This window comes from Podarcis gaigeae (genome assembly GCF_964106915.1).
Source record: "Podarcis gaigeae genome assembly, chromosome: 18".
Lineage (NCBI taxonomy): Eukaryota > Metazoa > Chordata > Lepidosauria > Squamata > Lacertidae > Podarcis > Podarcis gaigeae.
This window is the reverse complement of record NC_139696.1, coordinates 910,425-938,241: the sequence shown is the minus strand read 5'-3', so window position 1 is coordinate 938,241 and position 27,817 is coordinate 910,425. Positions and strand designations below refer to the sequence as shown.

The 27,817-nt window shown below is 51.9% G+C and overlaps 3 protein-coding genes across 5 annotated transcripts; 2 read left to right on the top strand and 1 right to left on the bottom strand.

Moving 5' to 3' along the window:
* Positions 1–584: 584 nt before the first annotated feature.
* Positions 585–5,347, bottom strand: SMIM7 (small integral membrane protein 7; the record flags this gene model as incomplete). Of its 2 annotated transcripts, XM_083720847.1 has the most annotated exons (5): positions 5,234–5,346; positions 3,207–3,248; positions 2,790–2,842; positions 995–1,085; positions 585–714 (listed from the first exon to the last, which is right to left on the bottom strand). In XM_083720847.1, the coding sequence occupies exons 1-5, from the start codon at positions 5,257–5,259 to the stop codon at positions 699–701; spliced, it is 228 nt and encodes a 75-aa protein (XP_083576973.1). In that variant the 5' UTR covers positions 5,260–5,346. The 2 variants fall into 2 exon arrangements, with proteins under 2 accessions (XP_083576973.1, XP_083576974.1); XM_083720848.1 differs by lacking the exon at positions 585–714 and having other exon boundaries at positions 991–1,085; positions 5,234–5,347.
* Positions 5,348–7,290: 1,943 nt separating this feature from the next.
* Positions 7,291–17,836, top strand: TMEM38A (transmembrane protein 38A). 2 transcript variants are annotated; one of them, XR_014559741.1, is made up of 7 exons: positions 7,291–7,539; positions 11,922–12,078; positions 12,816–13,000; positions 13,790–13,877; positions 14,160–14,277; positions 16,030–16,992; positions 17,095–17,836. XR_014559741.1 is itself a non-coding variant. In XM_083720707.1 (6 exons), the coding sequence occupies exons 1-6, from the start codon at positions 7,416–7,418 to the stop codon at positions 16,255–16,257; spliced, it is 900 nt and encodes a 299-aa protein (XP_083576833.1). In that variant the 5' UTR covers positions 7,291–7,415; the 3' UTR covers positions 16,258–17,836. The 2 variants fall into 2 exon arrangements, 1 of the variants encoding a protein (XP_083576833.1); XM_083720707.1 differs by having other exon boundaries at positions 16,030–17,836.
* Positions 17,837–19,201: 1,365 nt separating this feature from the next.
* LOC310835763 (tetraspanin-33-like) lies at positions 19,202–27,755 on the top strand. Its single transcript, XM_083720723.1, has 8 exons — positions 19,202–19,564; positions 19,843–19,900; positions 21,088–21,212; positions 22,114–22,188; positions 24,001–24,096; positions 24,355–24,480; positions 25,343–25,504; positions 26,418–27,755. Exons 1-8 carry the CDS (start codon positions 19,508–19,510, stop codon positions 26,520–26,522), a joined length of 804 nt encoding a protein of 267 aa, XP_083576849.1. The 5' UTR covers positions 19,202–19,507; the 3' UTR covers positions 26,523–27,755.
* The last annotated feature ends 62 nt before the right edge of the window (positions 27,756–27,817 follow it).

Here is a 27,817-nt window from a genome sequence, read left to right as displayed (position 1 = left end):
TGGCAAACCCTCACCGGGATCAACTCCTGCCCGGAAACTTATGTCCCCACTGTGGAAGGACGTGTGGATCCAGAATTGGCCTCCACAGTCACTTGCGGACTCATTGTTAAAACCGTGTTTATGGAAGACAACTGACTCGGCTACGAGGGATCGAAGAAGAAGAAGACAGAACCATGGTTTGCTGAACAAGCCACGGGTCATTCCAGAGACAGGCAAACCATGGTTTGGCTTCTCCAGAGTTCGGTTTGAGTGTCCAGCTACCCTAGCCGAACAGATCACGGCCGAGGAATCCCATCACACCAAACTGTGGTTAAAACCAAACCAAGCTTTTTGTAAAGCCGACAACAAACCATGGCTTCAGATTGGGGTTTCTTGGCCGCAAAATTACCACGGCTAAGCCCCTGGGCAGGTTTCGCACATTTCAGGCCTGACCATGGTTCAAATAAACCAGTTTAACAACTGGTCTAAATAACCCCCACCACAGGCGAAATAAATCGTCTTTATATATGCTTGGACACAAAAAGAAGCCACAATTTCATGAGATTTCTCTTTTTTGAAGAAATAAGACACCAAGACACTTGCAGTGCTTAAAAACATGGCTCTCTTTTTTTTTTTAACTTCATGGACAAGACATTACTTCCAGCTGAAAGTCACTCCCCAGGTTGTTATAGCCAGCAGCAAAGTCCACCAAAGATGGTTTAAGATCCAAATAACCTAGAAGACAAAAGCAGGGAGAAAATGGACAACGGATTATTTCGGTTATAAACAGGCCCAAGGTTATTGTCCCCAATATTGCAGAAGAAAGAGCCATGGTGTGCCAATGGCCGAGGTGAAATCTGGACCTCTTCCTGGCTCAAATCCAGCTTCCCCATAGCCCTTCGGTTCCTGAGCAGTGCCGGGTACGAGGCTGAAAGTAATAAATATGAACGTAAAATGCCCCAAAACCAACCGCGCAACCGGGAAGATGACACCCTTTCCCCCCCCACTGACTTACACAATCATACAGAACATCATGAAGATATTCCACAGGGCGATGAAAATCCGGAAGTATCTCAGGCTCAGCAGAAACTCCCTGATGTTATCACCTAGGTGGAAATAAAATAAAATAAAATAAAATGGCAGGTGTCCCTATTGCTGCCCCAGTCCTCTCACGCTTCCATGCACAATGACATCTGTGCACAATAACGGGAACTAATAAATCTACTAACAAGTATTTGGAAAGCTGTTTGTCTCTCTGCTTGCTCATAACCAGATTTTGCGCAACGGTTGCAAAGATCAAGGAGCATATTATTGCCGGCGTTGGGGTACAATGGGGCACCATTTCAAATCAAGATGGGAGACCAAACTTTTAAAAGCTGCACTGGTTTTTAAGTTTTGAAGAAACCCTGAGCCCCAGCTTTGAGGCTGCTTGCAATCATTAAATTTTAAGCACCAAAGCGATGAGCAAGGCACTTTGCAATTCATTCTTTTTATATAAAAAGTGGACAATAGATGTAATGCGTTGGTGGGAATCCTTAGAAATAATTCAATCATATGAATCCTGAAAGGGGAAGTTACAAGAGAAAATTATGCAGGGTGACTCTCCGGTTTATCAAACAAGATGCAATTTAGAAGTAGCACTAGAACATTTTTCTGACTTTGGAGTTCAATTCTAGGTGCTTTTTTTAAACGCCACGAGGCGCAGTTAACACGGGAGGAAATGCGTTTGAAAAATGGGAAGCGCCTGGCAGCTGGGAAGATTCGTTGTTTTTTTGAATACGGATTCATTCTTGCAAGAACCAGGCTCAAGGGAGAGGTCAGGCATGCTAATGGTCAATGTTCAGGCTCTAGCGTAAGAATTAATCGGGATCCTTAAGTGTCTGGAACTCGCAGCCGTCCTTGAGGAATTAGATGAAGCTATTGCAGAACCAATGTGGAGCCAAGCGGTCTGGAATACCAGGCAGCGGTGTGGTTTGGCGTCGGGTTTCCTGTTGGCTCAGCGGAGGGCAAAGCTATCCCATGCAAGGACTTGCAGAGAGTCGGATCATTAGCCACCGATCTCAGAACAGCCTACACTGACCGGCAGCAGCTGTCCAGAGCCTCAGGCCAGAGAGCCTCTGCCAGCTCTTCCTGGAGATGACAGAACCTGGAGGCTTCAGCACCCAATTGCATGCAACACCTGTCACCCAAAGCCCTTCTCCATGGTTGGCATGGGGGTATCCCAAAGCTATCAAATCACACAACGTCAGTGGGGTTTTTAGAGGGTCACAATGCACCTTGCCGACAAAGGGCCGTATAGTTCAAGCCATAGTTTTCCCAGGAGTGATGTGTGGAAGTGAGAGCTGGCCCATAAAGAAGGCTGATCGCCGAAGAATGGATGCTTTTGAATTCTGGTGCTGGAGGAGACTCTTGAGAGTCCCATGGACTGCAAGAAGATCCAACCTCTCCATTCTGAAGGAAATCAGCCCTGAGTGCTCACTAGAAGGACAGATCCTGAAGCTGAGGCTCCAAGACTTTGGCCACCTCAGGAGAAGAGAAGACTCCCTGGAAAAGACCCTGATGTTGGGAAAGATGGAGGGCACAAGGAGAAGGGGACGACAGAGGATGAGATGGTGGGACAGGGTTCTCGAAGCTACCAGCATGAGTTTGAACAAACTGCGGGAGGCAGTGGAAGACTGGCGTGCTCTGGTCCAGGGGGTCATGAAGAGGTGGACACGACTAAACGACTAAACAACAACAATGCACAGCAAGGGGGGGGGCGCAGAATGGAGGCCTCAGCTACAACCCCACACCTGCCTGGAGGGTCTTACCTGTTGTGGGTTCCCTCACTTCTTCACCAAAGCCCTGGCTCTCTCTCTTCTTCCTAAGAGGCAAGAGAGAGGAGAATTTACAGCAAGCCAGAGCATCTCACAACTGGTATGAAATGGAAGCGTTTTGAAAGGGATCTGGACAAATGAACAGAAGACGAGAGCTCCACCGATGAGTTCTGGCTTAACGGAACACCTACGTCCCAACATCCGTCCGTCTCGGAAGACAATGGAGCGCGCCCCCAGCAGCTGGAGACTTGAACGCGGCGCTTTCTGCGAGAACAAGTGGCCGGAAGGTGGTTTCTCCTGAGCACCCAAATCCTGAACCCCTTTTTCCAAGCCAGAACTGTGATCCTCCTCCCAAGCTGAACCCCACCTCCCTTCCCAGCCCAGCTGCTCCCCCCACCTCTGAGCACTTACAGCCTGAAGTTTAGCACTGCTCCTGCGTTGACCAACAGTGTCCTGCATGGGAGGGAAGAGAGAAGGAAAAGGAGAAACTGAGCAGCTTTCAAGGGATGGGGTTTTTCTCAACGGCTTTGATCCTGTATACCTGAAGGAGCGTCTCCACCCCCATCATCCAGCTCCGAGGGCCTTTTGGTGGTTCCCTCCATGCGAGAAGCGAGGTTACAGGGAACCAGGCAGAGGGCCTTCTCGGTGGTGGCGCCTGCCCTGTGGAACGCCCTCCCACCAGATGTCAAAGAGAAAAATAACTACCAGACTTTTAGAAGACATCTGAAGGCAGCCCTGTTCAGGGAAGCTTTTAATGTTTAGTAGGTTATTGTATTATAATATTCCATTGGAAGCCGCCCAGAGTGGCTGGGGAAACCCAGCCAGATGGGCGGGGTATAAATAAATTATTATAAGGCCTAGGACCCTACGGGACCGCCTCCCCTGGTATGTCCCACCGAGGAACTTACGATCTTCAATCAAAAACATCTCGGAGGTCCCAGGCCTCAGAGAGGTTAGGCTGGCCTCAACCAGAGCCAGGGCTCTTTCGGCTGTGGCCCCGATCTGGTGGAACACTCTGTCACAAGAGACTAGGCCCTGCGGGACTTGACATCTTTCTGCAGGGCCTGCAAGACAGAGCTGTTCCACCAGGCCTTTGGTCAGGGCACAGCCTGACTCCCTCCTCTGGCAATCTTCACAGAACGCTACCCATTGGTTGCCATCAATTTGATTTGAAGTAATTTTTTAATGAAATGATTATAAAATGATGTCTTATTTTATTGTTGTTAGCCACCCTGAGCCCGACTTCGGCTGGGGAGGGCGGGATATAAATAAAAATGTGTTGTTGTTATTATTATTATTATTATTAGCCCCTCCCATCGCCACACCATCCCTAACCACTGGTCCTGCTGGCTGCTGGGGGGAGGGGGGAGGCCATGAGCGCAGCAACATCTGGAGGGCCAGATGTCGGGAGGGAATGAAACCAAAATGGTCAAAGGCCTGGAAACGATGCCTTATGAGGAACGGCTAAGGGAGCTGGGCATGTTTAGCCTGGAGAAGAGGAGGTTAAGGGGTGATATGATAGCCATCTTCAAATATATAAAAGGATGTCACATAGAGGAGGGAGAAAGGTTGTTTTCTGCTGCTCCAGAGAAGCGGACATGGAGCAATGGATCCAAACTACAAGAAAGAAGATTCCACCTAAACATTAGGAAGAACTTCCTGACAGTAAGAGCTGTTTGACAGTGGAATTTGCTGCCAAGGAGTGTGGTGGAGTCTCCTTCTTTGGAGGTCTTTAAGCAGAGGCTTGACAACCATATGTCAGGAGTGCTCTGATGGTGTTTCCTGCTTGGCAGGGGGTTGGACTCGGTGGCCCTTGGGGTCTCTTCCAACTCTTCTATGATTCTAGGAGCGCCGAATTTAATTGCATTATGCTTCACATATCAGTTTTAAAAAAATAATCTTTCTTGATTGAAAATCAACACACACAAAAAAGTTTAAAACAAGAAAAAACAGAACTAAAGAAGCACGATGCATCTCTTACAAACAGAACTGGAGAGAGAGAAAAGGATCTCTCTGTTTTCAGCGGAGAAATGTTTAAGGGTGTGGAATAGGACGTCCCAGTTTTGTGTATAAATCCGAAAAGTATAAATTTTAAAATGCTCTGATGGTGTTTCCTGCTTGGCAGGGGGTTGGACTCGATGGCCCTTGGGGTCTCTTCCAGTCAATGATTCAAAGAAGAAATTCAAAGAAGAAATTAGAATCAATGATTCAAAGAAGAAATTTGGCCCCCCTCCTGGCCTCCCCTGCCGCCACCATCAGCCTCCTATCTGCGTGGCAGGCAGGAATCCGTCAGGTGCAGCTCCTGCTGCAGGGGCGCCCTATTAACCCCCCCACATTGCAAGGGGGGCTCATCCTCTCCTGCCCTGCCCCCTCCTCTTGGGACAGGCGTTGCTTAGCAACCCTGCATCTTTCCCCTCCCCCCCCCCCGCCCCACTTACCCGAAGAGCAACAAATCGCCCAGCATCCTGCTGCTGCCAGTCTCCACCCGGAAGTAGAAGGGCTTCCCCCAGCCTCAGTGACGTCAATCAGCGCCGCAGCCAATCAGCGAGCGGCATCCCCCCTCCCTTGTTTTTAAATTTCCCCGCCTCGGCCGCCAGGGGGCGCTCGCCCATTCCGGGAAGGAGCCCCGATGACGCGGTAGACACGCCCCTCCGCAGGCCCCGCCCACCCGCCGGAGCCCAGCCCGCAGCCTGCGCACGCTCAGTAGCAGCTTGTGAAGCCACATGCCCTTTCTGAAACTCAGATTTTGCTGGTGATAAACAGCAAACGGGGGAATCAGGAAGGGAGATTGTTTCAGGGGAACTGGGGGGACGGGAAGGGCATCTGGGGAGAAGGGCCGCTGGCTGAGAGCAAAAAGCCCCATCGCACTGGGTGTCTGTGTCCATTTCTGTTAACCTGTGGAACTCCCTGCTACCAGTTGGTGGCCAATGCACGGCGCGGTTTTTGAATGGCTGGGGGATTAGATGAATCTACGAACGAGGAAAGCTCAAACCAGGGTCGGGTAGCCGTGAGATGACTAACGGGCTCCAATTTTTCACAATTTACTTATTTCATAATTTTTTTCACAATTTACTTATTTCATAATTTTTTTCACAATTTACTTATTTCATAAAATTTTTCACAATTTACTTACTTTATAATTTTTTCACAATTTACTTATTTCATAAAATTCACGCGCCGCTGAATACAATAGTTAAAAATAAAATAAAATAAAACCTGCAACCGGTTTACAAAAAAGCAGAACAATAAAATCCGTTTTTAAAAAATCACCGTACTTTAAACAGATTAAGATCCGCATCAACTTTCTAAACACCTGCCTGTATTGCGAGGCGGGGTCAGACTAGATGACTCTTGGGGTCCCTTGAAACTCTGCAATTCTATGGTTCCTAGCCGGAGTTCATCCGGTATGCGGGGAGGAGCCTCTGCCCGCGTTGAAAACCCCCCAGCTCGCTTTCATTCGGATCCTGGCTGGCGAGACCGGCGACAGGGGTCGAAAGCGGAGTTGTGGAATAGCCATCCGAGGTGGGGTAAACTTAATCCGAATTAATTAAGCAAAGTGAAGATCTGGAGTCCCACCCCCCCCTGCAGAATGCGAACCGAAGAGCCGTGCACTCGAGTCAGGCCAAAGCGGGGAAACTGTTTCTCACGGTGGCCAAGGACACGCTTCTTCCAGGAAACCCAGATCCGAAGAGTTATCTCTCTTCCTGTGGCAGCAAAGTCATTGCCCGTCCCTTCTCCCTATCAGCCTATTATTATTATTATTATTATTATTATTATTATTATTAGGCGAGCGAGAGCGCCGCCTCTGGTCGCCTCCAGCCTCCACCAAAGCCACGTATCCCCTAACAATATATTTAAAGAAGATGAACAAACGAGCAAGTTAGGCTAATCTGGACATACAAAACATATGAAAATTAAATTTCAGGAGCCGCAGAAAGCGGGGCAAGAAGGAAGTCAGGTTTCGAAATGTCAAAATGAATGCAAAATCGTTGAAAACGAGCGAATTGGTGAAATGAACAAACTGGACAAGCATAAATTTAAAATCGAAATCAAAGCCACTTATTCCCGTGGAGGGGGGGGGGGCGCATTTGTAGCTTCGCCCTTTGGAGAACTTAGCGACCCCCTCTTTTTCGGCCTTTCTTTTTTCTTCCTTTCTTTCCGAGAGAGGTGGCTCTGGTTTCTGGGCTGCCAAGGGTGGGTTGGGGGGCTCCCAGGGCAGAAGCCCCCCAAGTTCAACCCCCCCCCCCAAATTCGGCAGCATCCTCCGATTCACCTGCTGGCTGGACGCCCGGAAAAGGCGCTGCTGTCAGTTCGGGGAAAACGCGCCTCTCCTGGATAGACGCCAAGGGGTTTGGCACTGTCCAAGGTGGCAGGTTCCTATGTGCCCCCCCTCCGCCCCACCGAGGGAGGGAGGTCCGCCGTGCGGGGGCGGCGCTGCGGGGGGCGGGCGGGGGCGTCACCCTCCCCTCCCCCCTCCCCCCGGCGCTGCGTCCCCCTCCTCCTCCGTGCGCTCCGTGCGCTCCTGTGCGCTCCCGGCCTCTCCGCCTGCGCTCCCGTGCGCTCCCGGCCTCTCCGCTCCTGCTTCCCCCGCTTGCACCTGCCGCCGCCGCCTCCGCCGCTATGGACCTGGTGGGGGCCCTGGACGTGGGCGACCTGGCCGCCGCCTTCGCCCGCCTGCCCGTCTTCCCCGTCTTCGACCTGGGCTACTTCGTCGTCTCCATTCTCTACCTCAAATATGAAAAAGGCAAGGAGTCCACCTCCTCGCGCGCGACCCCCTTTCCTCCCACGGGGTTAGGCCACCCTCCCCGTGCCGCCCCCACCCCCTCACCGACCATAGGCTCAGAACATCCCCATTCATCCTTTTTTTGGGGTGGGGTGGGCGCGTGATTTATTAAGGATTTATTAAGGTTCTGTCTCCATCTTTCCCCGTGCCAAATCCCCGCGCTCCCCAGCGGATTTAAAGTTACCCTCCTGCAAAGCCTTCCCTCCCCCCCCCGCAACCTCCAGAGCTGCACTGGATTAAGGGGGCTTAAGGAAGAGGAGGGGGCATGGGCGTAGCGGGGGCGGGGACAGCTCCCCAATAAATAAATAAAAAACCGATAAAAATACTTAACCAACTGAGGGTCTGCACCCGCTAACATAAATCCCAGGGGCTGTGAAATAAGAGGGGAGGGAGACTCGCCCCCCACCCCCCAAGCGCTGTTACCCCAGGGTAATTTATCTGGAGTAAGTACCTCCTTCCCTGCCATGGGTTTTTTTGGAGACTGAATCGCCCACCTCCCTCTGGCTTTGTGCTGATTCCTGTATGTGTTCCCAAGTTGGGAGGGGGCAGACTTTGGGGGGGGGGAAGACCCATACAACGGGACCCCAAGGGTCTAGACTGTATTTCAGTCATGGGGGGGCTGCTGTATTGGGGTGGGGTTATGTGTATTTAGGGTGGTGGCGGCGGCGATGCTGTGCTGGGTTTCTCGTCCCCCAGCACGGCACTTTCTAAATAAAGACGTGTGGGGTGGGAATGTCCCACAGAAACGCAGTCAGCAGCGTCAAGGAGCCAGAGACAACCTTGGCTTGGGGAAATCTGAGACCCTCCAGGCTGAGACCTCGGGTGTGATGGATGGAGGCAGTTGGGGCTCTTTTTCCTTGAAAGGACAGGCCAGGGGTCCAGAGGGGGCCTGGGTGGGGGTCGGCCGCAGTGTGTAGGCATGCCCCAGGGACGGAGCGGGAGAGGCGATCCCCCGCTAAGACCCAGCTCCTCTTGCAGAGGAAACTGGACCCACTTTGGACCAGTCTCGGCAACAGAGTGAGACTCAGGCTATGGGGTCAGGATCAGGAAGGAGGCCTGTTTCTTTCAGAGATGCTCCCAGCCTCCTCAGCTCACAAGGGAATACAGTGGTACCTCGGGTTAAGTACTTAATTCGTTCCGGAGGCCCGTTCTTAACCTGAAACTGTTCTGAACCTGAAGCACCACTTTAGCTAATGGGGCCTCCTGCTGCCGCCGCGCCGCCGGAGCACGATTTCTGTTCTCATCCTGAAGCAAAGTTCTTAACCCGAGCTACTATTTCTGGGTTAGCGGAATCTGTAACCTGAAGCGTATGTAACCTGAGGTACCACTGTACTTCTCAGACTTAATCCCTTCCGGAAATTCCGTTCCAAAACCAAAGCGTTCCAAAACCAAGGTGCGCTTCTTTCCCATAGAAAGGAATGCAAAACGAATTAATCCGTTCCAGACTTTTAAAAACAACCCCTAAAACAGTCATTTAACATGGATTTTACTCCCTAACGAGACCATTGATCCATGAAGTGAAAGCAATAATCAGGGGAAAGGAGCAGTGTTCCCCCCCCTTATAGCAGTGCAGAATCGGTTCTGGTCAGGGACGGCTTTGCGAGGGCCGCCGACATTTTCTCTCGGGGGCAAAATAAGCCCTTGCCTCTTGGCCGTTGTGGGATATCCAGTTTCTCACCGGCTTCCCTTCCCTGGGTCCTCATTCCTTTCCCAAATTAGAAGCAGGCTTTGCAGCTGCTTGACTTGGGCACTGAAGACCCAGCAAGGCTGGCGGGGGGGGGGGCAGTAAGGATGGGATTCTCTAGGGCACAACCCTCGTCGGCGGAGCATTCCCCCCCAGAAACCGTGGACGCCGGCTTGCTTCTTGCGGCCTGGAATGAACAGAAGGGTTTTGGAGAGGCAGGAGGGTCCTGGGTTTGGTGCAGAAAGCGGCCCGCTCTGTTCAAGCTAACATATACTGCTAGAAGAAAAATACCGTTCTCTTTCCCTTATGGGCCCATGTAGAGTCCTGAAGTAGGTTCTCTATCGGTAGGAGAAAATAACAGAGGCCAAGCAGAGAATATTGAGAAGCAAAGCAGCTAGTAAGCCTGGTCTTTATTGAACTGTTGCAACAGGGTCCCCACTCCCCACATTCTGGAGGAACCCAGAACAATGGCGCACAAGCCCCTTTATAGACTTTTGAAATTGCCTCCCCTGTAGCTCAAGACCACCCCCCAAAACATCACGCATACATCACAGAAAGAGGTGGTCCCCAGCAGAAATGGGAGTGGGTTGCTTCTCTCCTGTCTGCCAGGAGACCTGATCAATCATGCCTTATCAATTGCCTTTTCTGGGTGAACTGGCCATTCCTTTGAGACGGTCAATACTCAGTTCCCAAATCTCTCACGTATATTGATAGTGTGCTCAGCTTAATAGATACTTGCCAGACTGTATTGCTAAGGGAGGTGTGAGCCCTTACAGTCCAAAGACCATTGGAAAGCTTTCCCCATTTCCTTCCTCCTTGCAGAGAAATATTTGAGGCCAATTTGGGAGAGTCCAAATGGCTTCAGAATTGCTCTCCTGTAATATTCCAGACACATGGTTGATATACTTCTGTATGTGTTTGCCTTGTACAATTATGACCATTTATTTTATATATTAGACCTTAGAATTCTCATAACAGTAAAGGTAAAGGTAAAGGGACCCCTGACCATTAGGTCCAGTCGTGGCCGACTCTGGGGTTGCGGCGCTCATCTCGCTTTACTGGCCGAGGGAGCCGGCGTACAGCTTCCGGGTCATGTGGCCAGCAGGACTAAGCCTCTTCTGGCGAACCAGAGCAGCGCACGGAAACGCCGTTTACCTTCCCGCCGGAGCGGTACCTATTTATCTGCTTGCACTTTGACGTGCTTTCGAACTGCTAGGTGGGCAGGAGCAGGGACCGAGCAACGGGAGCTCACCCTGTTGCGGGGATTCGAACTGCCGACCTTCTGATCGGCAAGTCCTAGGCTCTGTGGTTTAACCCACAGCGCCACCCGCGTCCCTTTTTCTCATAACAGTACCTGGGTTCAAACCTCATCATCATCATCTAGGCTTGCATTTGCCTCCCCACCCTGTAAAATGGGGGACCTGGGATCGTCTCTGCAAAGCGGGAAAAGGATAGTTCGGGCTTTTGTGGCCTGGCGTCCGCGGAGGAGAGCAGAGGCCCAGGTCCCTGCCTGCTTTATTTTTAGACAGCGGATGGGGTATCCGGTTCACAGAGAGAGGGGGCCTTTTCCTTCCCTTGCGGCTGCTCACGGGCGCTAAGCACCGCCCTGGTTCATGGATTCGAATCCCCAATAAATGGCCCACAGGAGTAACAAAAAAATCTCCTTTTTGCATCAAACTAGAGACAGAGCCGAGAAGTGTTGCGCAGAACAGAGAGGTGATAAGGCAGGCATAGGCAAACGCTGGCCCTCCAGATGTTTGGGAATACAATTCCCATCATCCCTAGCTAACAGGACCAGTGGTCAGGGATGATGGGAGTTGTAGGCCCAAACATCTGGAGGGCCAGCGTTTGCCTATGCATGTGATAAGGGATAGATAGATAGATAGATAGAAAGATAGATAGATAGATAGATAGATAGATAGATAGATAGATAGATAGACAGACAGACAGATATACACACACACACACACATACACACACAATCTATTTGGTTTTTCAAATTAAAATTTTACAGAGATATATCACGTGTAAATCATAAAAGCAAGATTGCAAGATATCTCCTGGGCTTCCGTCCTCCCCTTTGCGGGTCCTATTATTAATCTTTTCCTCCCACATCTTTTATGATACAGCGGTACCTCAGTTCTCGAACGTAATGCGTCCCGGTGTTCTGAAACGTTCAAAAACCGAGGCACAGACAGCCACAAAATAAATTGGTTGCAAAGGCACAGATCGATTGCACCCAGCGGAAGTCGCGTGGCATGTTCGACTTCCGAGGCGCGTTGGAAAACCGAAGCATTTACGGCGTTCGAAAACCGAAACGTCCGCCAACGGAGACGTTCTGAAACCCAGGCGCCACTGTAATCCTTTACGTCCAGAATTCAACCTTAAACTATTTATTCTTGGTTGTATAGCCACCCAAGTTGGGGGGGGGGCCGTCGCCACCTCCTGTGGCAAGGAGTTCCCCAAGTGAATTCTGTCCCCGATCTTCCGATGCTCAGCTTCATCCGATGCCCAAGGCTCCTAGTGTTAGGAGAAGAGGAGGAAAATATACATCTCTCGCCACTACCCCTCGGGGTCTATAGCTCCTTGCTGCGGAAGATGCCCAGAGAGGGGAAGGTGTTTAAGGGGCCGCGCTTCTCTCCCCCCCCCCCCGCCGCAGGTGCCGTGGAACTGTCCCGCCAGAGCCCCTTCGCTTCCTGGGTCTGTGCCATGCTCTACTGTTTCGGCAGCTACATCCTAGCCGACCTGCTCCTGGGAGAGGCCCCCATCGACTACTTCAGCAACAACGCCAGCGTCCTCCTGGCCACGGCCGTCTGGTGAGGCCACCTTGGGCTAGATGACCCCCCAGGGTCCCTTCCAGCTGCACAGTCCTACGGTTCTGTATCCCCAAGCAGACAATCCCTCTTGCATGAGCACAAAGAGTGCGTGGGGGGGGGCAGTGGCATAGCGTGGGGTTGCCTGTGCCCGGGAGATCGCGGCCACAGAGATAAGAAAATAAAGAGCCGCTCCGTTGTCGGGAGAGAGATCAATTCCTGGTTCGCAAGCCGCTTTCTGCAGACAGAAGCATGCAGCTTTCTTGAAGCGGCAACGGGTGTTGAAATTTGGCACCCCTAACAATTTTGTGCCCCATTCTGCATAGCTGTCAACTGTCCCTTATTTGGCGGGACAGTCCCTTATCCCAGCGCCGTGTCCAGCTGCTGTCCCTTATTGATGATGTCCCTTAAATTTCCCAGGTTTCAAAGGAAGCAGCTCCCCTCCCTCCCTCCCTCCCTCCCTCCCATTCTATGCCCATTCTATGCCCATTCTGTTCTGCCTTGCTGGGTCGTTCTGGGCAGCACAGTTGAAGGAGGATGTGGACAAGCTGGAAGGTGGGCAGAGGAGGGCGACTTAGATGATAAAGGGTGCGGAAACCAAGCCTGATGAGGAACGGTCGAAGGAGGCTCAGGTGTAGAAACTGGTCCAGGAGCTTTGGCCTGACCTCCTTTGACCTCACCCCCTCGCCTTGTGGCAGGGAGTCCCGCCGGCTTCACCTCCCGCTCTTTCCTCTCCCCAGGTACTTGACTTTCTACTGCCCTCTGAACATCTTCTACAAGTGCGTCAGCTTCCTGCCGGTCAAGCTGGTCTTCGTGGCGATGAAGGAGGTGGTCAGGGTCCGCAAGATCGCGGCCGGGGTCCACCACGCTCACCACCAGTACCACAACGGCTGGCTCATCATGGTCATCGTCGGGTTCGTCAAAGGTGGGACGCCACTGCCCCGCCCTGCGCGAACTCCTTAAATCAGATCATGAAGTCTGGAAACTTTGATCTTAGGGGCAGGTTGTAGCTTCACGGCTGGAACACCTGCTTGGCATGCAGAATGCTATAGATTCCACCTGCGGTATCTCCAGGCAGGGCTGGAAACTCTGGAGTCCCGTTCCCCTCTGCAAACAGCTCCCTCATGAAGGGTGGGGAGAGGCATCCTTGCCGGATGTCCAGCCCGCAAAGAGTCCCCTTTCCTTCCGCCGAAACCACCGAAAGGTGGCCTATGGACCTTCTAAATAAATTGCAGAATCATAGAGTTGGGAGGGACTCCTGAGGGGAACAACCAAAGCATCCTGGCAGAGAGTTATCCAACCTCTAGCTTAAAAACTTTTAATGAAACAATAAGTGTCTCTCTCTCCCTTCTTTCTTTCCTTCCTTCCTTCCTTTTTTATTTCTTTCTTTCCTTCCTTCCTTCCTTCCTTCCTTCCTTCCTTCCTTCCTCCCTTCCTCCCTTCCTCCCTCCCTTCCTCCCTCCCTTCCTCCTTTCTCTCTCTCTCTCTCTCTCTCTCTCTCTCTCTCTCTCTCTTTCCTTCCTTCCTTCCACCCTCCCTCCCTCCTTCCTCCCTTCCTCCCTTCCTTCCTTCCTCCCTTCCTCCTCTCTCTCTCTCTCTTTCCTTCCTTTCTTCCACCCACCCACCTTCCTTCCTTCCTTCCTTCCTTCCTCCCTCCCTCCCTCCCTCCCTCCCTCCCTCCCTCCCTCCCTTCCTTCCTTCCTTCCTTCCTCAGGATCTGGAGTCGCTCTCATGTCCAACTTTGAGCAGCTGTTGCGAGGCATCTGGAAACCGGAAACAAACGAGCTCTTGCACATGACCTTGTGAGTAAAGCGCTCTGCTGCCTGCCTGGGTTGGTAGGGACGGAGCAAAGACCTCAGAGGGATTCGATGCAGGTGCTTTTGTACAAAACAAAGCACAGGGAGGGAGACCGTCAAGACGCGGGGAGTTCCAAAGTCTTTGTAGCACCATCTTCCTTTGCCTCTGGCCCTGCCCACCACCACTGTGTGGCCCCCGGGAGGCAATGCGGCCCTCGGCGGTGGGGGAAAAGGCATTTGAAACTGTATTTTAAAATAAAATAAATTCAATTTCTGTTGCCTTTGCAGCCCTTCCAAAGCCAGTTTGTACGGCGCGCTGCTTTTCACGCTGCAACAAGCTCACTGGCTTCCTGTCTCCAAAGCCACACTCATATTTTTCTTCACCCTCTTCATGGTCGTCTGCAAGGTGAGCCTCCAGCCGTGGGGCAGGGCAGGGGGGCCAAGAGGAAAAGAATTAAATCTTTCCGCTGGGTAGAAGGGTTGGCACCCGGGTTTAGCGAAAGCGGGTCTGTATTTGGCGAATCTTGGAGGTAATACAGACGTTATTTGTTTTGCCATCTTGGTAAAAAACAGACCTTGCTGGGATAAAGGGACCATTAGACCCCCACCTACAGCTCAGCTCAGGGGGGTGAAGAGTGTGGGTTGCATTGTCCCCTGGACCCCCAGAGAACGGAGGGGAGACCCTCCAAGTGCCCCTATTTTCCAGGGACAGCATCAGATCTACAGAAGCTACCCCGGTTTCTGAACTGATCCCAGAACATTCTGCTTTTCCTTAGGACATCAATATTTTCAGGGGAGAAACGTTGGAAGGGATGGAATAGGACGTCCCTATTTTCAGGGGAGAAGCGTTGGAGGGGATGGAATAGGACGTCCCTATTTTCAGGGGAGAAACATTGGAGGGGATGGAATAGGACGTCCCTCTTTTCAGGGGAGAAACATTGGAGGGGATGGAATAGGACGTCCCTCTTTTCAGGGGAGAAACGTTGGAGGGGATGGAATAGGACGTCCCTATTTTCAGGGGAGAAACGTTGGAGGGGATGGAATAGGACGTCCCTATTTTCAGGGGAGAAACGGTGGAGGGGATGGAATAGGACGTCCCTATTTTCAGGGGAGAAACATTGGAGGGGATGGAATAGGACGTCCCTATTTTCAAGGGAGAAGCGTTGGAGGGGATGGAATAGGACGTCCCTATTTTCAGGGGAGAAACGGTGGAGGGGATGGAATAGGACGTCCCTCTTTTCAGGGGGGGATGGAATAGGACATCCCTCTTTTCAGGGGAGAAACATTGGAGGGGATGGAATAGGACGTCCCTCTTTTCAGGGGGGGATGGAATAGGACATCCCTCTTTTCAGGGGAGAAACGTTGGAGGGGATGGAATAGGACGTCCCTATTTTCAGGGGAGAAACGTTGGAGGGGATGGAATAGGACGTCCCTATTTTCAGGGGAGAAACGTTGGAGGGGATGGAATAGGACGTCCCTATTTTCAGGGGAGAAACGTTGGAGGGGATGGAATAGGACGTCCCTATTTTCAGGGGAGAAACGGTGGAGGGGATGGAATAGGACGTCCCTATTTTCAGGGGAGAAACATTGGAGGGGATGGAATAGGACGTCCCTATTTTCAGGGGAGAAGCGTTGGAGGGGATGGAATAGGACATCCCTCTTTTCAGGGGAGAAACATTGGAGGGGATGGAATAGGACGTCCCTCTTTTCAGGGGGGGATGGAATAGGACATCCCTCTTTTCAGGGGAGAAACGTTGGAGGGGATGGAATAGGACGTCCCTCTTTTCAGGGGGGGGTGGAATAGGACATCCCTCTTTTCAGGGGAGAAACGTTGGAGGGGATGGAATAGGACGTCCCTCTTTTCAGGGGAGAAACGTTGGAGGGGATGGAATAGGACGTCCCTATTTTCAGGGGAGAAACGTTGGAGGGGATGGAATAGGACGTCCCTATTTTCAGGGGAGAAACGTTGGAGGGGATGGAATAGGACGTCCCTATTTTCAGGGGAGAAACATCAGAGGGGATGGAATAGGACGTCCCTCTTTTCAGGGGAGAAACGTTGGAGGGGATGGAATAGGACGCCCCTCTTTTCAGGGGAGAAACGTTGGAGGGGATGGAAATGGTGTGGAACCGCTAACGGTGATTCCCCCCCCCCCGCCAGGTCTTCATGACGGCGACCCACTCCCACGGCTCCCCCTTCGCCCCCTTCGAAGGGGTCGCCTGCCCCATCCTTTTTGGCTCCGTTCCCTCCAGCCACCACGACGACCACCACCACCACGGCGGAGGGGGCCACGAAATGCCCCCTCCGCAGCCCCCCCAGCCGCCGGCCAAGTCGCGGGAGGAGCTGAACGAGGGGACGAGGAAGAGGAAAGCCAAGAAGGCTGAGTGAGACCCCCCAGGAGGAAGGAGACTGGGGGACCCTTCCAACCCCACGGCTAACTCCCGGTGTGACCTTTTCTCGCCCATCTTGGGGGGGGGGCTCCTCAGGACACAGAGGCTGCTCCAGGACCCCCACCTTGCGAAAAACAAGGACCCCTTTTCCAACGGCCAGCCCACCCTTGCGCTTCCCCCCTTCTTGACCCCATGGAAGAGTCGCTGTCCTGGCACAGAGAGAGCGGCCTGGGATTCAGCTGCACTTGGGGGGCCTCTGGAATCCAGCTGGACCCCCACCATTATTATGTGGGGCAATGACTCGTCTCCAGCCCCCTCCTGACTGGTTCCTGCGAGAATCGCTGGGCAAAGCGCTTCCACCATTCTACTCGCATGCCATTGCTGTGCCTGTGTGTGTGTGTGTGTGTGTGTGTGTGTATGCCCTCCCCAGAGCCAGCAGCAAGTGAAGCAATGGGGAGCGTGCAGAGCCCTGGGGCCCCGAGCCCCGAATCCCACGTAAATTATCTATTTATTGATCCATTTTGGCTGCTCGGGGAATTTCAGAGCTGCCCTTTTCGCCTCTCTCAGTTGCCCCTCCTTGCCGCCAGTAGGAATTAATATTATTATTATTATTATTATTATTATTATTATTATTATTATTATTAGGGAATGATTATTCCCCAAATAAAATAAAAGTTTAGAGAAGCTTTTAATGTTTGATGCATTACGGTATTTCAGTATTTTCTTGGAAGCCGCCCAGAGTGGCTGGGGAAGCCCGACCAGATGGGTGGAGTATAAATAATAAATAATAATAATAATATATTTTTACCATGCCCATCCAGCTGGGTTTCCCCAGCCACTCTGGGTGGCTCCCAACAGATTAAAAGCAAAATAAAACACCAGACATTATAAACTTCCTTTCAGACTTCTAAAAGTCAGACAGTTGTTTATTTCCTTGACATCTGATGGGAGAGGGTGCCAGCACTGAGAAGGCCCTGTGACCTTTGGCTGCCTCACCCACTGGGTGCTTAGTGGAGCAGATTTCATAGAGTTGCAGAGTGGCAAGGGACCCCGACGGTCAGGTAGTCCAACCCGCTGCAGCGTAGGAATACGCCCCTGTCCCATGCGGGGCTTGAACCCACAACCTTGGTGTTACCAGACCACGCTCTAACCCGCCGGTGAACTTCTGCGGAAAACCCCGGGCCTGACATGTGCTTCGCAGAGGGGCCTCTGAGCGCACACAGAGTGCTTTCTCTCTTCTTCCTGCATCTCTGGTCTTAAGAGAGCGGGGCTGAGGGCTAGCTGGGTCCCAGGAAGATGCCAGCCGGGTTTTCCTGGGCTTGGGTGGTGTGGGTTCAAACCTGGCGAGAGAACTGGCTGCCCTCACCCCAAACGGAAGACCTGGGGGGGGCGGAGACCCCGACCCCTTTCTCGGCCCCCACCATGGCATGAAAAGGAGGCACCCCAGTCTCCCCGCAAGAAAGTGCCTTTTTCCTGACACCCCTCACTCGCCCAAATAAATGCCCGGTGGGCACTGTGCAAGATTTGAGGCGTGGGGCACACAGCCGACCTGGGAATAAAGGGCCTTTGAGAAGCGATTCTCCGTCTGGTCTGTTGTGTGTTTTTCTCCTGTTTGCAATATGGAGAGGGGGAAAAGACCCCCCCCCCCCATGGGGCATCTTCTGACGGGTGGGTGGGTTTTCGGTTGAGTCGACCACATTTCCACCGCACTTCGAGACAAATCTGAGCCCGGCTACGGCTGGGGAAGGCGAGATATAAATAAAATATCATTATTATTAAATCTTACAAACGATAAATAATAACACCACTTATGGGGTCCTACCTATGGTTGGGGACTAGTTGCTCACGTTTGGTCCCCTCCTGGCCCTCAGCTCTCCATGAAGCTGCCGGCCTGTGATGGCGGCGGCCCCGATCCCGGGAACGCCTTTGACCGGCTGAATCCCTGCACAAATCCAGACTCGCAAAGGCTTCCCAACTTCCCAGTTGCTGTATGTTTTATGTTGGTGTGCAGAGAGGCTTTTGAGGACACCCCTCCTCTCTTGAAGGCGATGCCCAGGGCCTCCAAATGCCATACGATACGAGAATCTTTAATTTCATTGTCCCATACAGAACAAAGAAATTGAAAAATCTACATCAGACATTCAAACCCCAACAAGCCTGCTATCCCAGCTATCCCAACCTAGTTAGCCCCCTAAAAACTCTGATACCCCATCATTGAATACAATACACTCCCATAGAGACTACCTTAAAAGGTAAAGGGACCCCTGACCATTAGGTCCGGTCGTGGCCGACTCTGGGGTTGCAGCGCTCATCTCGCTTTATTGGCCGAGGGAGCCAGCATACAGCTTTTGGGTCATGTGGCCAGTAGGACTAAGCCGCTTCTGGCGAACCAGAGCAGCGCACGGAAACGGCGTTTACCTTCCCGCTGGAGTGGTACCTATTTATCTACTTGCACTTTGACGTGCTTTCGAACTGCTAGGTTGGCAGGAACAGGGACTGAGCAACAGGAGCTCACCCCGTCATTGCAGGGATTCAAACCGCCGACCTTCTGATCAGCAAGTCCTAGGCTCTGTGGTTTAACCCACAGCGCCACCCGCGTCCCAGAGACTACCTTACATTGCATTTAAAACCAAAATCGCATTTGGGTAGAAAGTGTTTCTCAGGCAGCTAGTCCTAGTCTTTATAACCCAGAAGGCAGAAGCTGAAAGAGATTATTTCCGGTGTGCGCACTGTCCTGCGCTATCTCTGCCACTTTCTTATGGCACCTGGAAGCGTAGATTTGATCCAAGGTGGGAAGAGGGCACCCAATTATTCTCCCTGCAGTCTTCACAACCCTGGACAGCATTGTTTTTTCTTGACCGTGCAGCTCCCAAACCACAAATTCAGACCATAAGTTAATACACTCTCCACAGTACAATGGTAAAATGCCATCAACAGGTCCTTTGAGAGACGGTTTTTCCGGAGGATTGTCAGAAAATCTAACCTCTTCTGTGCTCTCTTCATCGGGTCTTTGCTGTTTTGCGCTAGGCAGGGGAACAAGTTGGCACTTGCCTCTCTCTGACATGCCCTTTGCAGGCAGCGCACTGCCTCGCCTCTCCCTTCCTGCTCTATGCATTCCACGCCCGCCAGCTTCCTCCCCTGGCATGCAAACCCAGCCGAGGGGCTGGAGATCTCTGCCCACCACTGCCCCGCATGCCACCAGGCCTTGCCTGAGGGTGGCCCCCGGCGCAGAGGGCCGGGCATGAACCATGCGCACCAACCAAGTCATCAAGTACACCTTGTTTGCCTCCTGCTACCTCTTCTGGGTGAGTCGAGAGCCTTGGCACGCCTGGCGCCGGCTCCTGTGTTGGCAGCGGGCCTCCGAGGGCTTAGGAGTTCACCTAAGGCTGCTTTCTGCAGCTCTCAGAGGCTGGGCTGTCTTTGCCAGGGCCTCCCTCGGGGCCACGGGGAGTTCAGGGCCGGCTCCTCTCCCTTGGCACAGCCCCGACCTGCCCTGCCCACAGCAAGCCATGGGCATGAGTGTGCGGCACCCTTTTTGCAAAAACAGGATGCCACGAACGGCTCGTTCTTCTGCCCTCTCCAGGTGGCCGGTGGGCTGATGGTAGCCGTCGGGATCTACGCCAGGCTTTCCAAGGAAGGGGGTGAGTGGGGCCCACAGAAAAGTCAATCTCCATGATACATTGTCGAACGCCTTCTCGGCATCTGCCAACATAAGGGCTGCCTTTCTGTCCTGTCTAATTTCTAAACATTCTATAATATCTATGACCATTCTTGAATTATTTTGGATCTGTCTGCCCGGTAAGAAACTGGATTGTTCGTCTCCAATTATTCTCCCCCGGTTTTTTAAAGTTGCACCAGATTTTTAAAACTCTGCAATATTTCCTTTGTGTTTGTTCCATCTTCAGTGGGGCAATGGGCTTCACTTGAAGGGGGGTTCGGGGGTCTAGGAACACTAGATTGGGGAGGGCAGTTTAGAGGTAAAGCCTAGGCAGCCCTGCTGGCCCTTAAAGGGAAAAAAAACTGCATGTGAGATGAATATTGCATAGCTCCTGAGCATGTGTGGAGTGCCTTTCCTCGATTGCTTACAGTGGTTTTTGGCCTACAGCTGTTTCCCAAACTTGGGTCTCTGGCTGTTTTGGGGCTACAGTTCTCATCCACCCTGACCACTGGTCCTGCGAGCTAGGGATGATGGGAGTTGTAGTTCAACAACATCTGGGGACCCACAGGTTGAGAAAGGCTGCTGGGCATTTCCTCTGGGCTGGTCTCTCACCTGGCAGGTGGGTGGGCACCATAGCTGTCAACCGCCCCATATTTGGCGGGAAACTCCCTTATCCCAGCGCCGTGTCCCGCTGCTGTCCCTTATTGATGATGTCCCTGGTTTCATGCTCGCCCGGCTTGGGAGGGAAGCAGCGGCTCAGGGTCCTCCACCACGAGAGAGAACGCTGGCGCCGTCGTCCTGGTGCGAGGAGTTCCATCGGCCCTTCCCTGCCCGAGAGAGGGGAGGGGAGGGAGAGAGACTCACGCGAGCCCGGAGGCGGCAGCTGTGGTGGCAGTTGAGGAAGAGGAGGGGATGGGGAGGGACACAGAAGGGCGGTGCTTCAGGGGCGGCCGCCGCGCCACAACCACCTCATGCTGGATTGACAGCATCTCTCAATCCTACCAATGTATGCAACTCTTTACAACAGCAAAATCCCTTATTTTGGCTTCTGATCCCTTATTTTCGAGGCTGCTGGTCCCTTATTTTCAAATCTGTCAGTTGACAGCTATGGTGGGCACCCTTGGGTGGGAGGGCACCCTCTCCTCTCCTCTCCTTTCTGCCTCCCTCCAGGCGCTGTGGACTCCCTGCTGGCAGACCCCTCCGTCGTCCTGCTGGCGGTGGGCATCCTGGTGTTCAGCGTCACCTTCGTCGGCTGCCTGGGGGCCTTGCGTGACATCACCCTGCTTCTGAAGGTGGTATGTACGGCAAAGGGACCCCTGCTGCCCCCCTCCAACTGGCTGCTGTTTTCATAGAATCATAGAATCTTAGAGTTGGAAGAGACCCCAAGGGCCACCGAGTCCAACCCCCTGCCAAGCAGGAAACCCCATCAGAGCACTCCTGACATATGGTTGTCAAGCCTCTGCTTAAAGACCTCCAAAGAAGGAGACTCCACCACACTCCTTGGCAGCAAATTCCACTGTCGAACAGCTCTTACTGTCAGGAAGTTCTTCCTAATCTTTAGGTGGAATCTTCTTTCTTGGAGTTTGGATCCATTGCTCCGTGTCCGCTTCTCTGGAGCAGCAGAAAACAACCTTTCTCCCTCCTCTATGTGACATCCTTTGATATATTTGAACATGGCTATCATATCACCCCTTCACCTCCTCTTCTCCAGGCTAAACATGCCCAGCTCCCTTAGCCGTTCCTCATAAGGCATCGTTTCCAGGCCTTTGACCATTTTGGTTGCCCTCCTCTGGACACGTTCCAGTTTGTCAGTGACCTTCTTGAACTTTTGCTCTGGTATTCCTGGCTGGTGTCCTTGTTTTTGGTCCAAGGGAGCCCTCAGAGTTCTCCGTTAACACTCCCCCCCCCAAATTCCAACCGTGAAAAGTGCGGCTTATATTCGCGACCTGGCAAAAATTGGCTTTTGCGATATCGCTGCTGGAACGGCTGCTCTAGGGATATCTTAGCGAGATGTTCCGGCAGTGTCTCCTCGCTCGGGAAGCGGTGGAGGTTTTTAAGCAGAGATGGATGAATGGATGTCCACCTGTCCGGGATGCTTCCGCTGAGATTCCTGCATTTCAGAGGGGCTGGATTAGATGACCCTCAGGTGTCCCATCGCAACTCCACGGTCCTGATTCTCTGCTCACCTCTCCCCAGTTTGCCTGGCTCTTGCTGGTCATCTTCATCCTTCAGGTGGTGGCCGCCGTTCTGGGCTTCCTCTTCTCTGGCATGGTAAGCAAAACAAAACGATAGATATAGATAGATAGATAGATAGATAGATGATAGATAGATAGATAGATAGATAGATATAGATAGATATAGATAGATATGATTGATAGAGATAGATAGATGATAGATAGATAGATATAGATAGATAGATAGATATAGATAGATATAGAGATAGAGATAGATGATAGATAGATAGATAGATAGATAGATAGATAGATAGATGATAGATAGATGATAGATTAGATAGATAGATAGATGATAGATAGATAGATGATATATAGATTAGATAGATAGATAGATATAGATAGATGATAGATAGATACATAGATAGATAGATGATAGATGATATAGATAGATGATAGATAAATACATAGATAGATGATAGATAGATAGATAGATAGATAGATAGATAGATAGATAGATAGATATAGATAGATAGATGATAGATAGATAGATAGATAGATAGATAGATAGATAGATATAGATAGATAGATAGATAGATAGATATAGATATAGATATAGATATAGATATAGATATAGATATAGATGATAGATAGATGATAGATATAGCTAGAACATTATTCGCATTAGCCAATGGCCACAGCAACAGTAAAACATTACAGTATAGGCAGAAAAGGAAATTTGATATAAGAGCACAATTTCAAGTCCTGAATCAGCCGTCAGTTGGTGGCCCTTATTCTGATTGCCCCTGCTATGATCCCAGCAACCTTTGCTGTTATCTGCTCATTTTGATCTGATAGAAGGACATTGTGGCAGTGCTTGAGCGCCCTGGGAAGCTTAGTACAAGGGGGGGTGAGGATCCCGTTCCTCAGGTCTTTGTAGAGAGCGCAAGACAGGAGGACGTGTGCCGCTGTTTCGGTGCTACAGGGGCAAAGACGTTTCTCAGGCGGGATCTTTTGGAATCGGCCCTCAAGGACCGCAGATGGCAAAAGCATCCAGTCTTGCAAGTGTAAAAACACGTCTGTATTTTGGGATAAGAGGTTTGTGCGGATATGGGGCCAGAGGATCAGAATGGAGAGGTGGAAAATGAACAAAACAAAACAAAAACGACGCCTGCGTCACTTGGCATTTGGGGCAAGGGGGGGGGGCACAGCTCAGTGGTTCGGGCGTCCGCTTTGTACCCCAAAGCTCTCCTGGGTCTAATCCCCGTGAGAATTAGAGTGCCTTTTCGGGCATAGCGATTCTCTCTTTTTCTCTTTTAAAATGATTTTTATTTGATTTCACTAGTACAGTGGCACCTTGGTTCTCAAATTAAGCTTACCAGACATCCCCGTTTCCCGGGGACAGTCCCCAGATTTACAAATCAGCCCTCCTACAAAATCCATTGGAGTTGAAAAGTGCCCCCAGATTCATTGGAAGAAATCCAGTACAGTGGTACCTCGGGTTAAGAACTTAATTCGTTCCGGAGGTCCGTTCTTAACCTGAAACTGTTCTTAACCTGAACACCACTTTAGCTAAAGGGGCCTCCCGCTGCCGCCACTGCGCGATTTCTGTTCTCATCCTGAAGCAAAGTTCTTGACCCGAGGTGCTATTTCTGGGTTAGTGGAGTCTGTAACCTGAAGCGTGTATAACCTGAAGCATCTGTAATCCGAAGTACCACTGTAACCTTAATTTAATCAGTTCTGGAAGTCCGTTCGGTTTGCTGCAAAGGGGGGGGGGGGAGCTTATGAAATCTGCCGTATTTTCCAAATTTTTTGCTGCTGGCCGGAGATACCTGGTGGCACTCTTGACGGGCACAGGGGAGATTTCTCGCTGTACTCTCTCTCTCTCTCCCCTCCCTCCACCATCTCCCAGGTGATGGAGAAGGCCACCCTGCTGATGGGACGAGCCATCACCCGTTACCGCGACAACCTGGACCTGCAAAACCTCATCGACTACATCCAAAAGAAGGTAAAAGGTTGAGGGACGCCTAGGTTTCCCTTTCGCGCAGGGGCATAGCGTGGGTTGCCGGTGCCCCGGGGCAGAGCGGCTGTTTTGCTCCCTGGTGGACTGGGCCAGTCCCTTCGCCGGCCAGCGTCCGAACAAGAGAGTCCTCCTGTTGCTCCGAGTTCAAATCCCGCTCACGTGATCCTCATCCCCTTTAAATAATCCGGGGGGGAAGCCTTCCGTTCTTCAACGCCCTTTGCTCCTGTTTATTTCTCTCCGCAGTTCGAGTGCTGCGGGGTCCACTCCTACAAAGACTGGTCCCAGAACGTTTACTTCGACTGCCGGGATTCGAACCCCAGCCTGGAGCGCTGTGCTGTCCCGTTCTCTTGCTGCGTGCGAGGTGAAGAGGTGAGGAGGCAGCCCGACAGGGCATGCTCAACCCGAACCGGACACTGACTGGTAGAAACCTAACTAGAAGCCCTTACTCCTAACTGACATTGGAAGCCCTCACTCATAACTGGCTTCAGGAACCCTTACTCCCAGCGGGCTTGGGGAGGCCTTGCTGATTTTTTTTTAACTTAATACCATCCTTTTCAAAAGATAACAAATCTCTATAACTGCCCCATTTTTTCCATATTTAATTTATTTTGGGCAGTTGGGAAGACCTCGCTCTTAACTGGCTTTGGGAGTCCTTACTCCCAGCTGGCTTGGAGGAAACCTTGCTGATTTTTTAGAAACTTAATACCATACCATCCTTTTCAAAAGATAGCAAATCTCTATAGGTGCCCCATTTTTTCCACGTTTAGTTTCTTTAGGACAGTTGGGAAGCCCTCGCTCTCAATTGGCTTTGGGAGCCTTTACTCCCAGGTGGCTTGGAGAGGCCTTGTCCCGCATGTAGCTAGCCACTCCCTACATGCACATATGCTGCAGCCGGAGCCCACCTGATCCTGCAACCTGTCCCCACATTGGCCAGCCAGACACTTCTTCTAGGAAACCCGCAAGGATATCCAATGCATAGCTTTGGAGGCAACCTGCCCCGAACACTGGCAAAGAGTTGGAGACCGTCGGCTTTCCTGTCTGCTGCTGGACGAGACGGGGCCCCTTTGGTTCGGCTGCTCTGGGGTTCCCCAGATCGTCTTATTCGGAGTAGAGCCTCCTTGTCCCAAGGCAGTCTACCTCCAACCGCCAACGGTATCCTGGAGGGCAAACGGAAGGTGCCGTCTTTGGGCTTCCTAATGGGCCATCCCATTCTCTCGCCCGCTCCTCGCAGGCCGTTCTGAACACAATGTGCGGCTACGGGACGCAGAAGCTGAAGCCATGGAAGGCCGAGTTTTTGGTGCACACCGAGGGGTGTTTGGAGAAGACGGTCCGCTGGGGGCGCAGCAAACTCTTCTTGGTGGCCGGGCTGGCCTTTGGGCTGCTGGTCCTGGAGGTGAGTAAGGGGGCCGCTGGGGGGCTCCAATCTTGTCCCCCCTCCCAAAATCAGGGCTGCAGGCCTAAGCGCCTCCCTTCCAGCAAAAGCATTCAAGGAGAAGAAAAAGGCAATTTAAAAAAGGGGGGATCCAGGAGATAACAGGCCTCTGCAGGTTGTTGAAGGCAGAATGGCCAAGTCTAGAGAAGGACAAGCCCTGCTGGAACAGGAAACAGCATGGCTTCTGCAAGGATAAGTCTGTGTTTCAAATCAAGATGGAGGCTGGCGCAAAGGCAGTTTAAAAGGTGGGTGGGGAGGTGTCCAGGAAATCACAGGCCTCTGCAGGTTGTTGAAGGCAGAATGACCATGTCTAGAGAAGGACAAGCCTTGCTGGAGCAAGAAACAGTGTGGCTTCTGCGAGGATAAGTCAAGGGCTGTGTTTAATAGGCAAGAAGGAGCCTGGCGCAAAGGCAGTTGGAAAAAGGGAGGGGAATTATCCAGGAAATTACAGGCCTATCCGGGTTGTTGAAGGGAGAAGTCTAGAGAAGGAGAAGCCCTGCTGGAACAAGAACCAGCATGGCTTCTGCAAGGATAAGTCTGTATTTCAAAAACAAGAAGGAGGCTGGCGCAAAGGCAGTTTTAAAAAAAGGGGGAGAGGGATCCAGGATACTACAGGCCTATCCGGGTTGTTGAAGGCAGAATGGCCAAGTCTAGAGAAGGACAAGCCCTGCTGGAAGAAGGACCAGCGTGGCTTCTGCAAGGATAAGTCAAGGGCTGTAGCCCTGCTTGTGGGCTTCCCCTTGTGGGCAACTGGTTGGCTGGGCTTATATGGGTCCCCTTGGGGGCCTGATCCAGCTGCGACGGCCGCTGCAAGGCTCTCCTGAGGTCCTTAAATGCAGTCACAAGCGCTCCTGTCCTCCTTTCCTCGTTCCAGGCGGTCGTCTTATTTCTCGCCGTTCTGCTCATCTACCAGATCGACTTCATCATCGAGAAACGGAAGAGCGTCAGGAGGAGGAGCAAAAGCTGTCCAGCAAAGTGAAAATCTCCCAAGACCGTTTTGATGCTTCTCCCTCCCCAAAAAGCGGACCCCCTTTTTTTGGCAGCAAAAACAGGGCATTGGAAAAGGGGGGGCAGGCCTGGCATCACGTTTAACCTCCCCGCAGGCTTGGCACAAACCGATATCGGGGTGTTATGCCAAAGAATTGTAGGCTTGAGGGTGTCAGGAGTGCGTGAAGGAGCCAGGCCCTGTGGCCAGTAGGGCTTCGCAGGACTGGGGCCTTCCTAGGTTTGTTCTGAAGAGGCAAAGTGCGGCCACACAGGTGAGGCCGATTGGTAACTCGCTGCACCTAATGGCAAGAGCCGGGAAGGGATATAAGGTCAGCATTTTCCCTTTGGCTCTTTGCCACAGCAACACGTTCCCTGCCTTGCTGTGTTTGGCTTTTTGCTTCTTGACCCTCGGACCCCTGACTTCGTGACTCCCAGCTTCCTGACCCTCGGACCCCTGACTTCGTGACTCCCAGCTTCCTGACCCTCGGACCCCTGACTTCGTGACTCCCAGCTTCCTGACCCTCGGACCCCTGACTTCGTGACTCCCAGCTTCCTGACCCTCGGACCCCTGACTTCGTACTCCTTGCTTCTCGACCCTTGGACCCCTGACTTCGTGACTCCTTCCTTCTAGACCTTCGGACCCCTGACTTCGTGACTCCTTGCTTCTCGACCCTCGGACCCCTGACTTCGTGACTCCTTGCTTCTCGACCCTCGGACCCCTGACTTTGTGACTCCTTGCTTCCCGACCCTTGGACCCCTGACTTCGTGACTCCCTGCTTCCTGACCCTTGGACCCCTGACTTCGTGACTCCCAGCTTCCTGACCCTCGGACCCCTGACTTTGTGACTCCCAGCTTCTCGACCCTCGGACCCCTGACTTCGTGACTCCTTGCTTCTCGACCCTCGGACCCCTGACTTCGTGACTCCCAGCTTCCTGACCCTCAGACCCCTTCCTGCCATGGCCAGATTTCGGTTTGATGTGGCCCTCAGCTCCTGAAGGCAATGGGCCCTTTTCTATGTCCAGCTGTTGTTTGCCAACAACAAATTGTTGCCGTTTTTGTGTGTGTCTTGAATATATGCTATATGGTAATTTATGAACCGAAGAGGTATCTCAAGCCATTTGCACATCACAAAATATGTATTTTATCAAAGTCATTGTTGAACTGAAAAACAATTAAGATGTATATTAATGGTGAAATAAAATTAAGAAGTATATTAACAGTGAAATGATTATTAAATTTTTGTTCCCTTTAAATTTTTGGGGTGGCTCCAAGAGAGTGGGGCCCTAA

Coding starts and splice junctions, on each gene's coding strand:
- TMEM38A (XM_083720707.1), top strand. CDS start 7,416: ATGGACCTGGTGGGGGCCCTGGACGTGGGCGACCTGGCCGCCGCCTTC. Junction 7,540..11,921: donor CTACCTCAAATATGAAAAAG/GCAAGGAGTCCA, acceptor CCCCCGCCGCAG/GTGCCGTGGAACTGTCCCGC. Junction 13,878..14,159: donor GAGCTCTTGCACATGACCTT/GTGAGTAAAGCG, acceptor TTGCCTTTGCAG/CCCTTCCAAAGCCAGTTTGT.
- LOC310835763 (XM_083720723.1), top strand. CDS start 19,508: ATGCGCACCAACCAAGTCATCAAGTACACCTTGTTTGCCTCCTGCTAC. Junction 19,901..21,087: donor CAGGCTTTCCAAGGAAGGGG/GTGAGTGGGGCC, acceptor GCCTCCCTCCAG/GCGCTGTGGACTCCCTGCTG. Junction 25,505..26,417: donor TTGGGCTGCTGGTCCTGGAG/GTGAGTAAGGGG, acceptor TCCTCGTTCCAG/GCGGTCGTCTTATTTCTCGC.